The sequence below is a fragment of the Haematobia irritans genome, chromosome 1, assembly GCF_050003625.1.
Source record: "Haematobia irritans isolate KBUSLIRL chromosome 1, ASM5000362v1, whole genome shotgun sequence".
Classification (NCBI taxonomy): Eukaryota; Metazoa; Arthropoda; class Insecta; order Diptera; family Muscidae; genus Haematobia; species Haematobia irritans.
Window position 1 is genome coordinate 49,512,887 of NC_134397.1, and position 15,868 is coordinate 49,528,754.

Here is a 15,868-nt window from a genome sequence, read left to right on the forward strand (position 1 = left end):
CGAACTAAACGTTTTACCATTAAGGGTGACAAAACTGGCTTTCTACCACGAGTTTCAACTCTTTGCTCATATCTTACGGCATTTATTATCATCCTATTGGAACAGTCTAGCAATTCCCTTATTTGGGAATACGATTTGCCCTCGGACACAAACTTTTTTTTATCAACTCACGTTTTTAAATCACGTTACCGGTGCTATTTTAATGACTGCACTACTGAAGTAGACCTTTTTGTAAATGACTGTTCATTTCTAAAGAACCGTTAACTAAATTGAGAGAAAAATATTTCTCTTAAAAATAGTAAATAGAGTACTACGTCACTGCTGAGTTATGTTAAAATAATAAGCACAGACTTTTTTTATGGAATGAAAAGTATGTTCGACGTTGGTGCTATTTTATTGACCGGCACTGTATATATATTCCTCCAATTTAAGTTTGCTCCGTAATGTATTGTTGTTGATGAAAAATTGTATTGATTTTAACTAACTACGTGTTAATCCAAATTTTCTAATTGTGCGTGCCAGAAGAAATATTAGAAAAATACTGTGAATAGTTTTCTACGGAATACAACTTTTTGTCCCGTAATGAAGAGCATTGGTTGTGATTTCATTAGATTTTAACAGTGTTACGCATAAATTGAAAGAATAAATTACGATAGTAATTAATGGGACGAACACACATAAACTTGGTATTTTTTACAATTCTGCAAGACAATAGAAATGGCTCGACTAACTAAAAAAATTGCATTTGTTTAAGGGTTGTGATAAGAATCAAAAAGTCGATATTTCGTGTTTTTGGCTTATTGAAAATTTGGAAAAGATGGTTTTTAAAAATTTGAAAAAAAATCTACTTTCCCACTATCAAGAGTGAATATTTCCCTTTTCATAGAGTCGATTAGTTGAATTTTTGAAAATTACAAAAAGTCGACTCCTATTTTTGTATCCTAATTTTTATGTGTGAACGCTCCATTATAATATCGGTACCTTAATTTTAAACTATGTTCAATTCTATAGTAGAATATTCGGATATAAGAATTTCCATACACAAAAATATGTGATATAATTAGAAAATGTATTGATCACTAACTCTTAACATGGAGAGGTATCATACTTTAAAATGAAAGCACCGATATTCTAGAGTGATAAACTGCAACTATATGTTCAACGAAAAAGAAAAAAACATTATTTAAGATACACTACAATACAAAGAAACGATAAAAGAATCAACTACAACCTTCACCATAATATGCATAGAGATTTTTGTAATAAGATTTGGAAAGAATTGTCAATAGAAGTCCACTACTTCCTTGGTGGGGTCTGTGAATACCCTGAACCAAAGAATAACCTGTACTAACAATTCAGGACATTAGGAAATAATATCCCCCAACGAATATGGTAAATGAGTAGATTTTGCGTCATGCACCCTACAGCGTTACCGTTGAGAATTTCTAAAAAGTTGCATAAAAAGTGTCACTTTTGTACAATTATTTTGAAATTGTGGCACACTTTTTCCATAAAGAAAATATATATTTTTTTCTTCGTGGAGAAATTTGTATACAAATTAAATGATTTTATATGTTAGATTTTCTAAATGTAATTGTGTAATAATTTTTTCAAATACATTTTATGTCGATTTCATCGAAAGTTAACACTTGAACCTAAGAGTTCAGTGAAGTTAAACTATTTACCTACTATAGACAACATTTGTTGTATATTTTTAGGCGGTACATGGGTCCGCTTGAAAGCACCATGGTACGAGAAGACCACAAATAAAGTATTGGTAGCGGATCTCAGGCAAACCTGAACATGGGACCCCCGTTTGGTGGCTGTAGGTCTGTTGCGAATGGAACCACTTTTAACAGGTTGGCTGATAAGTCCCCGGTCTGACACATAGATGGCGTCGCTAGTATTAAATGCATATTATTTTTATATAGTACCAACCTTCAAATGATTCGTGTCAAAAATTGACGTCTGTAAGTCAATTAGTTTGTGTGATAGAGCGTCTTTTGTGAAGCAACTTTTGTTATTGTGAAAAAAAAATGGAAAAAAGGAATTTCGTGTTTTGATAAAATACTCTTTTCTGAAGGGGAAAAATACGGTGGAAGCAAAAACTTTGCTTCATAATGAGTTTCCGGACTCTGTCCCAGGGAAATCAACAATAATTGATTGGTATTCAAAATTCAAGCGTGGTGAAATGAGCACGGAGGACGGTGAACGCAGTGGACGCCCGAAAGTGGTGGTTACCGACGAAAACATCAAAAAAATCCACAAAATGATTTTGAATGACCGTAAAATGAAGTTGATCGAGATAGCAGAGGCCTTAAAGATATCAGAGGAACGTGTTGGTCATATCATTCATCAATGTTTGGATATGCGGAAGCTCTGTGCAAAATGGGTGCCGCGCGAGCTCACATTTGACCAAAAACAACAACGTGTTGATGATTCTGAGCGGTGTTTGCAGCTGTCAACTCGTAATACACCCCGAGTTTTTCCGTCGATATGTGACAATGGATGAAACATGGTTCCATCACTACACTCCTGAGTTCAATCGACAGTCGGCTGAGGGGACAGCGACCGGTGAACCGTCTCCGAAGCGTGGAAAGACTCAAAAGTCCGCTGGCAAAGTAATGGCCTATGTTTTTTGTGATGCGCATGGAATAATTTTTATCGATTATCTTGAAAAGGGAAAACCCATCAACAGTGACTATTATATGGCGTAATTGGAGCATTTGAAGGTCGAAATCGCGGCAAAACGGCCCCATATGAAGAAGAAAAAAGACAACGCACCGTGCCACAAGTCATTGAGAACGATGGCAAAAATTTATGAATTGGGCTTCGAATTGCTTCCCCACCCACCGTATTCCCCAGATCTGGCCCCCAGCGACTTTTTCTTGTTCTCAGACCTCAAAAGGATGCTCGCAGGGAAAAAATTTGGCTGCAATGAGGAGGTGATCGCCGAAACTGAGGCCTATTTTGAGGCAAAACCGAAGGAGTACTACCAAAATTGTATCAAAAAATTGGACGGTCGTTATAATCGTTGTATCGCTCTTGAAGGGAACTATGTTGAATAATAACAACGAATTTTGACAAAAAAAATGTGTTTTTCTTTGTTAGAACGGGGACTTATCAGCCAACCTGTTACGTATAGCCCCCCTATAAACCGACCCACCAGATTTGGCTTGGGGAGCCTCTTGGAGGAGCAAAATTCATCCGATCCGGTTGAAATTCAGTACATGGTGTTTATGTATAACCTCTAACACCCATGCAAAAATTGGCCCATATCGGTTCATAATTATATATAGCCCCCATATAAACCGATTGCCAGATTTGACCTCCGGAGCCTTTTGGAGGAGTAAATTTCATCCAATCCTGTTGAAAGTCGGTACGTGGTGTTTATATATGGCATCTAACATCCATGAAAAATCTGGTCCAAATCGGTCCATAATTATATATAGCGGCCATATAAACCGATCCCCAGATTTGACCTACGGAGCCTCTTGAAGGAGCAAATTTCATCCGATCCGGTTGAAATTTGGTACATGGTGTTTATATATGGCCTCTAACATCCGTGCAAAAATTTTTCCAAATCGGTCCATAATTATATATAGGCCCCATATAGACCGATCCCCAGATTTGACCTCCAGAGCCTTTTGGAGGAGCAAATTTCATCCGATCCGGTTGAAATTTGGTACATCGTGTTGATATATGGCCTCTCACACCCATGCAAAAATTGGCCCATATCGGTCCATTATTATATATAGCCCCAATATAAACCGGTCCCCAGATTTGACCTCCGGAGCCTTTTGGAGCAATAAATTACATCTAGGGAGCCACAGTGGTGCAATGGTTAGCATACCCGCCTTGCATACACAAGGTCGTGGGTGGGATTCCTGCTACGACCGAACACCAAAAAGTTTTTCAGCTGTGGATCATCCCACCTCAGTAATGCTGGTGACATTTCTGAGGGTTTCAAAGTTTCTCTAAGTGGTTTCACTGGAATGTGGAACGCCGTTCGGACTCGGCTATAAAAAGGAGGTCCCTTGTCATTGAGCTTAACATGGAATCGGGCAGCACTCAGTGATAATAGAGAAGTTCGCCACTGTGTTATCACAATGGACTGAATAGTCTAAGTGAGCCTGATACATCGGGCTGCCACATAACCTAACCTAACCTACATCCGATTCGATTGATATTTGGCGTTAGTATATGGTTCCTAACATTCATGCAAAAATTGGTCCATATCGGTCCATAATTATATATAGCCCCCATATAAACCGATTCCCAGATTTGACCTCCGGAGCCTTTTGGAGGAGTAAATTTCATCCGATCCGGTTGAAATTCGGTACGTAGTGTTTATATATGGCTTCTAACATCCATGCGAAAATTGGTCCAAATCGGTCCATAATTATATATAGCCCCCATATAAACCGATCCCCATTTTTGACCTACGGAACCTCTTGAAGGAGCAAATTTCATCCGATCCGGTTGAAATTCGGTACGTAGTGTTTATATATGGCCTCTAACATACATGCAAAAATTAGTCCATATCAGACAATAATTATATATAGCCCCCATATAAACCGATCCCCAGATTTGACCTCCGGAGCCTTTAGGAGGAGTAAATTCCTTCCGATTCGGTTGGAATCTGCTACATTGTGCAAGAATATGGCCGCTAATAACCATGCCAAAATTAGTCCATATCGGTCCATAATTATATATAGCTCCCAGATAAACCGACTCCCAGTCACACAAAAAGTGGTCCATATCAGTTCATAATTGTATATAGCCCTCACATAAAGCGAACCACTTATTTCACTTCTGTCTCTCTAATTACCACGCAACAGTTCATATATATACCGATCAAGAACTGAATTATATACGTATTTAATCGCCTTTTTTGTCTAATATATATACTAACTTACAATTTAGAAGAGTTTTAAGATACCAAGTTTTACCACAGCCCAAGTAATTCGATTGTGCTGGCCGAACTTACGGCCGTATATACTTGTTTTACGCTAATAATGTGAAAACGAGATGTAATGCATCAGCGGTTACACCTCTTCAGTATGTCTCTAATCAATATCAGACTTTCAGAGGAGATATATGAAACAGATAGAAATTGCATTGAAAAACAGTAAACCGGTTAAGAGAACGGATTTTCGGATTAACCGCAAATTCAAATTTTTTTCACTATGCGGTTTCGGTTTTTGTAAAGAAATCCGGTTAACCGATATCGGCTTTGTGCACTCTAAATACCTTTAGATTTGGAAAAGTACTTTTCCGAAGCTGATTACATTTCGACTATATCATTTACAATTCCAGGTCAAAACTGAACTTTTGGAACTAACAACGGAACACCACATTCTCCAGTAACAAATTAGAATATTTTTTAAAATTTAAAATATTTTTTAAAATTTTTTTTATTATTTTTTCCTATTATATTATGGTGAAGGGAGTATATATCTCAGACCAGTTTACTTTTAAACTAACACAAAAAAAAACTATTTAATAAAAAGTGTACTCCGCTTAGGAAGGAGAGAAAGTGGATAGAATTCTATACCTTGAATTAATGTAGAGTAAATCAAGTGAAAACATTAGAACTGAAAACACCAAAAATATAAGAGTCTGTTGTTTGTTCGATTTTGGGGGATTTTGAGAACGCAGTTTCAAAACACAATATATGGTAGTATTTGAGTAGTAGGTAGGTGGTATGTAGGTCGTAGAAGGAGGAAGAAGATTATAAAAAAAAAACAAGTAAAATATTTTACGAGAAAAATTGAAAGGGAAGAAAATACGCAGTAGTACAAGGATAGGATAATTATCAAAATCATACACTCAAAACATACTGGATTTAATAAAAAATAAAAAAATATCCTAAAGTGGAAAACACACACACAAATTTTAATGGTCATAACCAATAACCTATCTAAATAATTTTGAGGGCGTAAAAAGCTTTTTTCAAATATATTCAATTAATTTTTATAACTAATAAATAATAAACATAATATGTATTTTCAATTATTTTATAAATTTTTCATATTTATATATGTATACAAATTATTATATATGCAATTAACAAAGAAAACTCAAAGGATTTTCGAATTGTTTTTTTTTTTTGCTCAATAGAAACAGAGAGTTATAGAGGAGAGAGCGAGAGAGAGAGAAACAATAAAACATGGAACTTAACTTTGACATTTGAAACACTCAATGAAACTTACCTGTACAGAACCATGCCTATCGGCAGGCGTAAGATTGCCCAGTGTAGCACCTGGTTTGGGTACATCTGGCCACGCGGCAACACCTCCTTTGGCATTTGTCTGTTATATATAACAATCGATTGGTAATCAATTCAAACCAAGCAATGATCAATGACACAACAGGGTTGTATTTTTGTTTGTTTGTTTCAAGTCAGAAAAAATGTCATCCATAACAATTATGAAGATTTTTGTATTTGTATGCATTTCATGGAAGGTGTTTTGGTAAGGTGGTGGTATTATTTTTGGCATTTGCATCAATCAACAAAGCACGTAAACATTCATTCATTCATGTATGCCAAGGTAGTGGTGATGGTGGTCGTGGTATTGGTGAGAGGTTGATATTTTATTTTGGATATTTCAATAGTACCACATTCATATAACCAGGATATAACACCATCATCATAATGGATGATTGTTGTTGTTGTTGTCGTTGCATAATTGCATATATACGTATTTTATGATTTGTTTGTTTTTGTTCATAATAATTTGGTTAGGAGGTGTTACAAACATATTTTTTTTTGTTTTGTTCATACAGTAGAGGTGGTAGTAGGTTGGTGGTAGTACAATTAATTTGGTTTCGATTTTGTTTTTTTTTATTTGGAATTATATAAAAAACAAAAATTAAAAATAAGTATATTTTTTTGTATATTTCTTAAGGTTTTTAGCAAACATATATAGTGTTGTTTTTAGAGTATTTGAAGGAATATTAAAAAACGAACTAAAAATATAGAATTAAGAATTTATCTAAAAACAACAGATTAAATAAAAAGGAAATGAAAACTTTTAGCCATCAAACCAAAATAAATAAAAAAGGGGAAAAAGTTTTATTAGTTAACCAAACTGTATAGAAGGGATAAAGTTTAACTAAAGCCAGACAAAATTAAGTAAACAAGATAGCTAAAAATGATTAATACACCATTTATAAAAACAATTTTAATATTTTTAATTGATATCTCATTGACCTGCTGAAGTTTCTCTGCTATACATTTGATTTCAAATCTTAAAAAGGTAGAAAGAAGTGCGAAGGATTTCTGACCAATAAGCTTATCCTCATTCCTACTTAATACTATGGAGAGAATGATAGATATTTATCTTAGAACTAGCGTCGATTCAAGTTTTCTCACAAAGCGACAGCATGCATACTCGAAGGGCAGGACTACTGAGACCGCATTACATGAACTTGTCTGCTTTATTGAAAGCTCACTATCAGTCAATGAATATACAATCGTGGCGTTTCTAGACATCGAAGGGACATTCAATAACGTCCATCCGAGCTCGATATTAAATCGACTGACAACTCTGAATGTTAATCCAGCTATACTTAGGCTGTCAGACGAACTTCTAATGAAGGGACGAATTTCAGACACACTAGGACAAGCAAACATACAAAGTTATGTGTACAGAGGCACTCCCCAAGGAGGAGTTCTATCACCTCTTCTTTGGTATGTTGCTATAAACAACCTTCTGGTTTCCCTAGAAAAAGCAAAGATAAAAGTGGTGGCATACGCAGATAATGTAGCGCTAGCAGTCACGGGAAAATTCCCATCCACAATCAGAGATATTATACAGAGAGCCATCCGGGTGACTGAGTAATGGGCGAAAGAGAATGGTCTTGGGGTAAATCCTGCAAAGACAGAACTAGTCATGTACTGCAAATATCGCAAAACTCCTACGGTTAAGCCCATATCCTTAGGGGTATTGAAATTTCCTTTGGTGAGTGTGCAAAATACCTTGGCGTAGTTTTGGACTGGAAGCTGAACTTTAATATTGAAGAAAGGGCGAGAAAAGCTTGGTACTCGTGCAAAAAAAGCAATAGGAAAAAAGTGGGGACTAAAACCGAAAATTGTGCATTTGCTATACACGGCGGTGGTTAGACCTATAATGCTATATTGTGTTGTAGTCTGGTGGCCGGCACTTCAGCAGCCCACAAGTAAGGAACAAATTCCCTTAATGTCATGCTACATATTTGCCTGTAGACATTTTGGCCAAACAACAGTCAGCTGCAACAACGGCTGTGCGGTTGCGCGAGCTATCGCTGTGGTGGGAAAAAAGGTACGGCCACAGTTCGGTCCTCAAAATAATGCCAGATGTGCCTAACGTAGTGGATTACACTTTGGCGAGACCACTTTTCGACAAAATGTTTGATACTCTAAATCTCAACAGTGAGGCGTGGTGCACACAGACCCCGAGGAATAAACGATATATAGATTTCTACACTGATGGCTCCAAATTGGATGGACATATGGGAATATACTCCGATATTCTAAAGAACTGGAACTTCGAATAGCGAAAAGATTACCTAATCACTGTAGTGTTTTTCAGGCTGAAATATTAGCAAAAAGAGAGGTGGCGAATTGGCTGAGAAGTAATGTTCCAAAAAATGTTGGCATTAATATATACTCAGAACGTCATGCTGCCATAAAATCCTTGGACTCTGTGTTCCTTAACTCAAAAACGGCCATCGACTGCTGCAAATCTCTCAATGAGATGGCTCAGCAGCACAATATTCACCTAATATGCGTGCCTAGCCTGGTAGAATTCTATCAACTTTGGCAACCTCGGTTCATATACCAAAGATTGTAGAATGGCAAAGGGCAAACAGGTGGGTGCCATTTGGTGATTGGTAATTAGCTTCCCGCGATAAGTCTTAATAATTCTGAAGTCTATGATATTGCTTTGGGTCCTGATCAGGGTTGACAACGTTGACTCTTTTGTGCTTTTTTTTTTGATACATTTCGACTGCCAAAAGCACCGTGGCCCGACCGCGAGCCATTTGGCACTGTTACGTCACAATTACTCTATATAGAGTTATTCTGCCCTAAATGTGAACGTTTCTCAGATATAAACTCAAAAAGTTATAAACAGAGCACATTGAACATTGTCTATACCACATTCGTCCGCAAATGTGAAACGTCAAATGTGATTCCGCCACACTGAGGAACAGAGTATTTATTACAAGATAGTGTATAATTCGAAACGCCCAGAAGGAGACGAAATACACACATTGTGTCTTTAGCAATAATGCTTAGAACTGGCCCCTGAGCGGGTTGCCATAATTGGTAGAATTCTACAACAAATGGTAAATTTTGTAAATTTTTTGGTAGAATTCTTGATTTTGGTAGATTTTCAATTGAAATAAACTTTTGACAAAATTTTCTATAAAGGGTGGTACGGTCAAAATTTGGTCAATATAAACTTGACGTTTTTCTTTCAATTTTGTATTTAAAAAACCTGAACACCCCTCATTTTGAAGGTGTGTGTGTAGAATGTTGCTCCTATTTTGATTTTGGAATTCACTCTTCAGTTGTCAAAATGCCGTCCAAGCAAGAAGAGCAGCGTATCAAAATTTTGCTCGCGCATCGCGAAAATCCGAGCTACTCGAACGCAAAGCTGGCAAAATCGCTAAAAGTTGCCAAATCAACCGTTACAAATGTAATTAAAGTGTTTGGAGAACCTTTGTCGACAGCCAGGAAGTCTGGATCGGGGGGAAATCGAAAACCGGAAGCGACAGAGTTGCCGGTAGTTTCAAGCGAAACCCTAACCTCTCTCTCCGAGATGCCGCAAATATGCTGGGTATATCGTCTACAACCGTGCATCGAGCCAAAAAACGAGCCGGACTATCGACTTACAAGAAGGTAGTGACTCCAAATCGCGATGATAAACAAAATACGACGGCCAAAGCGCGATCCCGGAGGCTGCACACGACGATGCTGACGAAGTTTGACTGCGTGGTAATGGACGACGAAACCTACGTCAAAGCCGACTACAAGCAGCTTCCGGGACAGGAGTTTTATACGGCAAAAGGAAGGGGAAAGGTAGCAGATATTTTCAAGCACATAAAACTGTCAAAGTTGGCAAAGAAATATCTGGTTTGGCAAGCCATCTGTACCTGTGGATTGAAAAGCAGCATTGTCATAACTTCCGGGACTGTCAACCAAGAAATTTACGTGAAAGAGTGTTTGAATAAACGTCTGCTGCCTTTCCTGAATAAACACGGTTGTTCCGTACTGTTTTGGCCGGATTTGGCATCTTGCCATTACGGTAAAAAGGCCATGAAGTGGTACGCCGCCAACAACGTGCAGGTGGTTCCCAAGGACAAGAACCCTCCCAACACGCCAGAGCTCCGCCCAATTGAGAAATACTGGGCTATTGTCAAGCGGAACCTAAAGAAGACCAAAAAAACTGCTAAGGACGAGCAGCAGTTCAAGGCAAACTGGCTTTCTGCGGCGAAGAAGGTGGACAAGGTGGCTGTACAAAATCTGATGGCAGGTGTCAAGCGTGAGGCCCGGCAATTCGGATTTGGAAAAGCGAAAGCCTAACTGAATATTTTTCCTGAATTTTATACTAATTGATCTTGAAAAAGAAATTTAATTTGATTTCTTAAATAAACGATTTCACCGATTTACACGCGTTTTCCCTTGATCAAATTTTGACCGTATCACCCTTTAGAAATAAAAAATTGACAAAATTTTCTATAGAAATTTGACAAAATTTTCTATAGAAATAAAATTTCGATAAAATTCTCTATAGAAATAAAATTTTGACAAAATTTCCTATAGAATAAAAATGGGACAAAATTTTCGATGGATATAAAATTTTGACAAAATCTCCTATAGAAAAAAAATTGTTGACAAAATTTTCTATAGAAATATATTATCGACAAAATTTTCTATGGAGGTAAAATATTGCTATAGAAATAATTTTTTTTTCTACAGAAATAAAATTTTGCAAAATAAGATTATTTTTAGAAAATCTAAAAAAAAATGTCCAAATCGGTCTAAATTTAAATATACGTATACTTTTAAAGTCTTTAAATTTGATATTATTTTAGCACCTTTTGGCTTCGAAAATTACATTATTAGTACATCTTCGTCAACATCATTTAAATATCATCCCTGATTCTATTCCTTGGCGGGAAATGGTATAGTGTTGTCATCGCTTATCAAATTTTTGAACTCATCACTAGGCATTATTGTTACCTAGTCATGTGACATTATATGTTATATCATGCTATATTGATATTTCCATATTCAACATGCTCCGAAAAAAGAAATGAGGAAACAAGGTTATTGTATTTGTTCGTCGCGGTTGTTGACACACTATATCAGTTAATAACTGTTGTTTTCTGCTGATTTTTTTTTTTTTGATGTAGGGTTGCCAAAATCTATTAATAACATTTTTGTTTTGTCATCCATACTGATTTCAATGTGGGATAATTTTTCGTTATTAACTTTATACTATTACAGTAATTTAATATTAATGTTACCATCATATTATTGTTAGTTACACATATAGTTAGTCAAAATACTTCAACACCTTACATGTTGCAATAGATTATTCAAGATACATTTTAATACAAAAAATAAAGCACTATTATTCGTAAAGATAAATACAAAAGCAAAGCATTTATGTATTTTATAAACTATAAAAATTATCATAAGAAGGAAATAAGGATGGTGGTGAGTGGTATCTAGGACTTTGCCATATATTTCAATGGAATTTAGGGATTAGAAAGTCGCATAACATAAAAAGGATTATTAGCCTGTATTCTTATAATTAGCAATACTACTTTTCGTATAAAACTCTAGCTTTTTCAATGCACACCCACACATATAGCATAGATGTGTATTCACTAGCTCGTTATAATATAAAATTATGTCTAATACAAACACCATACATTTGCCTAATATTTTCTGTTATTGTTTTTTTTTAATATATATATTTTAATCTAACCTCCAATACTAAATATTCTTCTTCATCATCGTCGTCATATTCAAAATAAGAACCCTCCTTTCAAAATTGAAGAGTAGTAATATTTGTTTTTTATTTAATAAAAAAAACAAACAAATTTAAGAAAAATAAACACCATTAAAAAGAAACCAAGATACAAAGAATTCTAACCCAAAGAAATGTAAATGTTAAAGTGAAAAAAAAAAAATTATATAAAGAAACTATATTTTTGTATTGTATATGATATATATACGAGTAGATAAAATATATAATAATTATATAGATGTGTGTATTTGATGGTATGTATTTTGTGTATTTAAAAAAATCATAAGAATTTGTTTATACATTACCTTGCCTGTAATATTATGACGATCTTTATTTGGTGAAATGATAACTTCATGACCTGTTTGCAATGAACCAACCGGCGTTGACTGTTGTAGGCATGCCACATATTAGAGAAAGAATTATTTCGTATGGTAATCGATGACGATAGTGATACAGTTGTATTAGAAAACACATCACGCATGGACATTGAACACGAACAATACATCATGTGATCACATTTTGTCATGTGGATTTGATGAAAAGAAGAATAAAATAATATATATAAAAAAAAAACAAATTAGTTATTATTTTAGAGATTGGTTGACTTGTCTATTTATTTTCTTAAAATTTCAATATTGGGCCACAAGATTTTGTTGTTAATTTGTTATTTGTATATATTTTTAAAAAGTAACACACGATGTTTATTTAATCATTAACTCCCAGAATTTGTTAAAAAAATCATTGAGTCTAAACGGCCCATTAGGTTTTTAGATAAGCGTTTTATACGATGTCCAGACTATTAGTTTATCCGGACGGAATGTCTGTGTTTGTAAAGAATCTTACAGTGTGGCCGAACCCTAGGTTAGGTTGGTCAGGTGGCAGCCCGATGTATCAGGCTCACTTAGACTATTCAGTCTATTGTGATACCACATTGGTGAACTTCTCTCTTATCACCGAGTGCTGCCCGATTCCATGTTAAGCTCAATGACAAGGTACCTCCTTTTTATAGCCGAGTCCGAACGGCGTTCCACATTGCAGTGAAACCACTTAGAGAAGCTTTGAAACCTTTTTGGTTTTCGGTCGAAGCAGGAATCGAACCCACGACCTTGTGTATGCAAGGCGGGCATGCTAACCATTGCACCACGGTGGCTCCCTGATCCCATAACAGAGATCCTGCATGCACAAGTGCGGACGATAATAGAATGAATCAAATGCTTCAGCAATAATAACACGAAGCCAAGTACCGTAAAAATACCCAATGGTAGTCGAATGACAAAGAAGCAGACAGTACGAACCATTTTTGGAATTTAAAAGAAGGATCAACGTCTATACGGAATGATCCGCATCTTTTGGGTTACTGGACATGTCGGAATAAGGAAAAAAATTCATTCATTTAGAGCCCGCCATTTGGAAGGACGGAATGTCTGTGTTTGTAAAGAATCTTACGGTGTGGCCGAAACCTAAGAATTGTCGATGTGTTATCGATCCCATTAACAAGCTGCATTATCTATGATGTCTTGGAACATAACTTTTAGTGTGGCCAATGTCTGTAGTGGGATTCTGTATTTCTTCACGATAATAGCATTAGGGCTGTTTTCTTTTAGCACTGGATGCAACATTCAGAACATCGTTGCACTGGTGTTTAATCCAGAACATCTCATCAGTGCAAGTCGCGTTGGTGTTGCCAGATTGACGCGTTTTAGATTCACAATAGCAATTTATTGTGACTAATTTATGGAATAACATGAGATTCAATGTAGTACAGCTGATCGCTGCATATTTAGAGTTGCATATTTTGCTAAGGGTATCCAGTGCTAAAAAAAACAGCCCTATTGTTAACGTTGTCTACGAAAAAAATTGTTTACACTAACGATTGGATCATTCTGCAAGTAATCATTAACAACTTTTGGTTAAGTGCGTTGCACTTGGCAAAAGTGCCACGAAAAACGGTGGAATGAAAGAATAGCACAAAAACAGTTTTTAAAATTGGAAATTATTTGCTAATTTAAAAGAAATGCACTAGACGGAAGAGACAAATGAAATAAAACTATCGAAATAAAATGTTGACAAAATTTTCTATAGAAATAAAATTTTAACAAAAATTTCTATAGAAATAACATTTTGAGAAAAATTTCTATAGAAATAAAATGTTGACAAAATTTTCTATAGAAATAAAATTTTGACAAAATTTTCTATAGAAATAAAATGTTTACAAAATTTTCTATAGAAATAACATTTTGACAAAATTTTCTATAGAAAGAAAATTTTGACAACATTTTCTATAGAAAGAAAATTGTGACAAAATTTTCTATAGAAATAAAATTTTGACAAAATTTTCTATAGAAATAAAATTTTGACAAAATTTTCTATAGAAATAAAATTTTGACAAAATTTTCTATAGAAATAAAATTTTGACAAAATTTTCTATAGAAATAAAATTTTGACAAAATTTTCTATAGAAATAAAATTTTGACAAAATTTTCTATAGAAATAAAATTTTGACAAAATTTTCTATAGAAATAAAATTTTGACAAAATTTTCTATAGAAATAAAATTTTGACAAAATTTTCTATAGAAATAAAATTTTGACAAAAGTTTCTATAGAAATAAAATTTTGACAAAATTTTCTATAGAAATAAAATTTTGACAAAAGTTTCTATAGAAATAAAATTTTGACAAAATTTTCTATAGAAATAAAATTTTTACAAAATTTTGAAATAAAACTGTGACAAAATTTTCTATAGAAATAAAATTTTTACAAAATTTTCTATAGAAATAAAATTTTGACAAAATTTTCTATAGAAATAAAAGTTTGACAAAATTTTCTGTAGAAATAAAATTTAGACAAAATTTTCTATAGAAATAATATTTAGGCAACATTTTGAAAAAAAAAAATTATAGAAATAGAATTTTGAAAAAATTTCCTATAGAAATAGAATTTTGAAAAAATTTTCTATAGAAATAAAATTTTTACAAAATTTTCTATAGAAATAAAATTTTGACACAATTTACTATAGAAATAAAATTTGTACAAAATTTTGACAAAGTTTTCTATAGAAATAAAATTTTGACAAAATTTTCTACAGATTTAAGGAAGACGAATAAATGCAAGTTCCTGAGCGACTTTAAAGGAGACCACCTCAGGAAGAAGTTGAGAAAATTACCTCAAGAAATCACAATGGTCGAAATGGACTTCAATTCGATTCAAGAGTTATTGTCATTCTCTATAACCTAACCAACAATGGCAAACTTGGAGTTTGACATTTCAAGTTGTCATAAAAACTCGTTATGTTCGATCAGGGTTCAACAATTTGAAAACTAATTGAATTCAATAGTGTTTCAAGTATACGATTCCAATATAAGTAAAATTAAAACTTTCTTATGAGAAAAAGTTTCACAAAAAAGAATATTGAAAAAAATTAATTTAAAATCGTTTTTAAATGTATAAAATGTATGAACAAATTATTCTTGCGGCCCAAAAACGCAAAATAATAACAATAAAAAAACAAAATATTCAATTACACTCTCACTAGCATACATCTCGAAAAAAGCCATTACAATAATAATCAAAACATAAATAAAGAAAAATACCTTATCCGATTTATTTTTGGCTAAATGAGAAGGTGGTGCATTTTTAATAGCTTTCATTTTTTCTAGTTGTTCCTTGTTCTGGTTTAAATTATGTTGTTTTTGTTTAACAATTGGAAAATGTAAATTTTTTGTTGGTCAGACATACAATATACATAGATATATGATACAAAATATTAAAAAAAAAAACTAACATAATTTTACCAAGAAAATAAAATCATATGAATGAGAATAAAAGAAATTTTGATAGG

The 15,868-nt window shown here is 34.1% G+C and overlaps 1 protein-coding gene across 20 annotated transcripts in view; it reads right to left on the bottom strand.

Annotated features, from left to right (window-relative positions):
* gish (casein kinase I gish) overlaps positions 1-15,868 on the bottom strand; it is a 148,000-nt gene that overhangs the window by 7,780 nt on the left and 124,352 nt on the right. For 6 of the 20 annotated variants that reach the window (XM_075290261.1, XM_075290260.1, XM_075290264.1 and 3 more), the window contains 4 exons: positions 15,621-15,698; positions 12,335-12,415; positions 11,988-12,044; positions 6,216-6,314 (listed from right to left, as the gene is read on the bottom strand). The exons of 2 other annotated variants lie outside the window; for them this stretch is intronic. In XM_075290261.1, coding sequence (XP_075146376.1) covers positions 6,216-6,314; positions 11,988-12,044; positions 12,335-12,415; positions 15,621-15,698 — 315 coding nt within the window. The remainder of the gene's footprint in view (positions 1-6,215; positions 6,315-11,987; positions 12,045-12,334; positions 12,416-15,620; positions 15,699-15,868) is intronic. 12 more of the 20 variants (XM_075290266.1, XM_075290265.1, XM_075290269.1 and 9 more) reach the window with 5 other exon arrangements.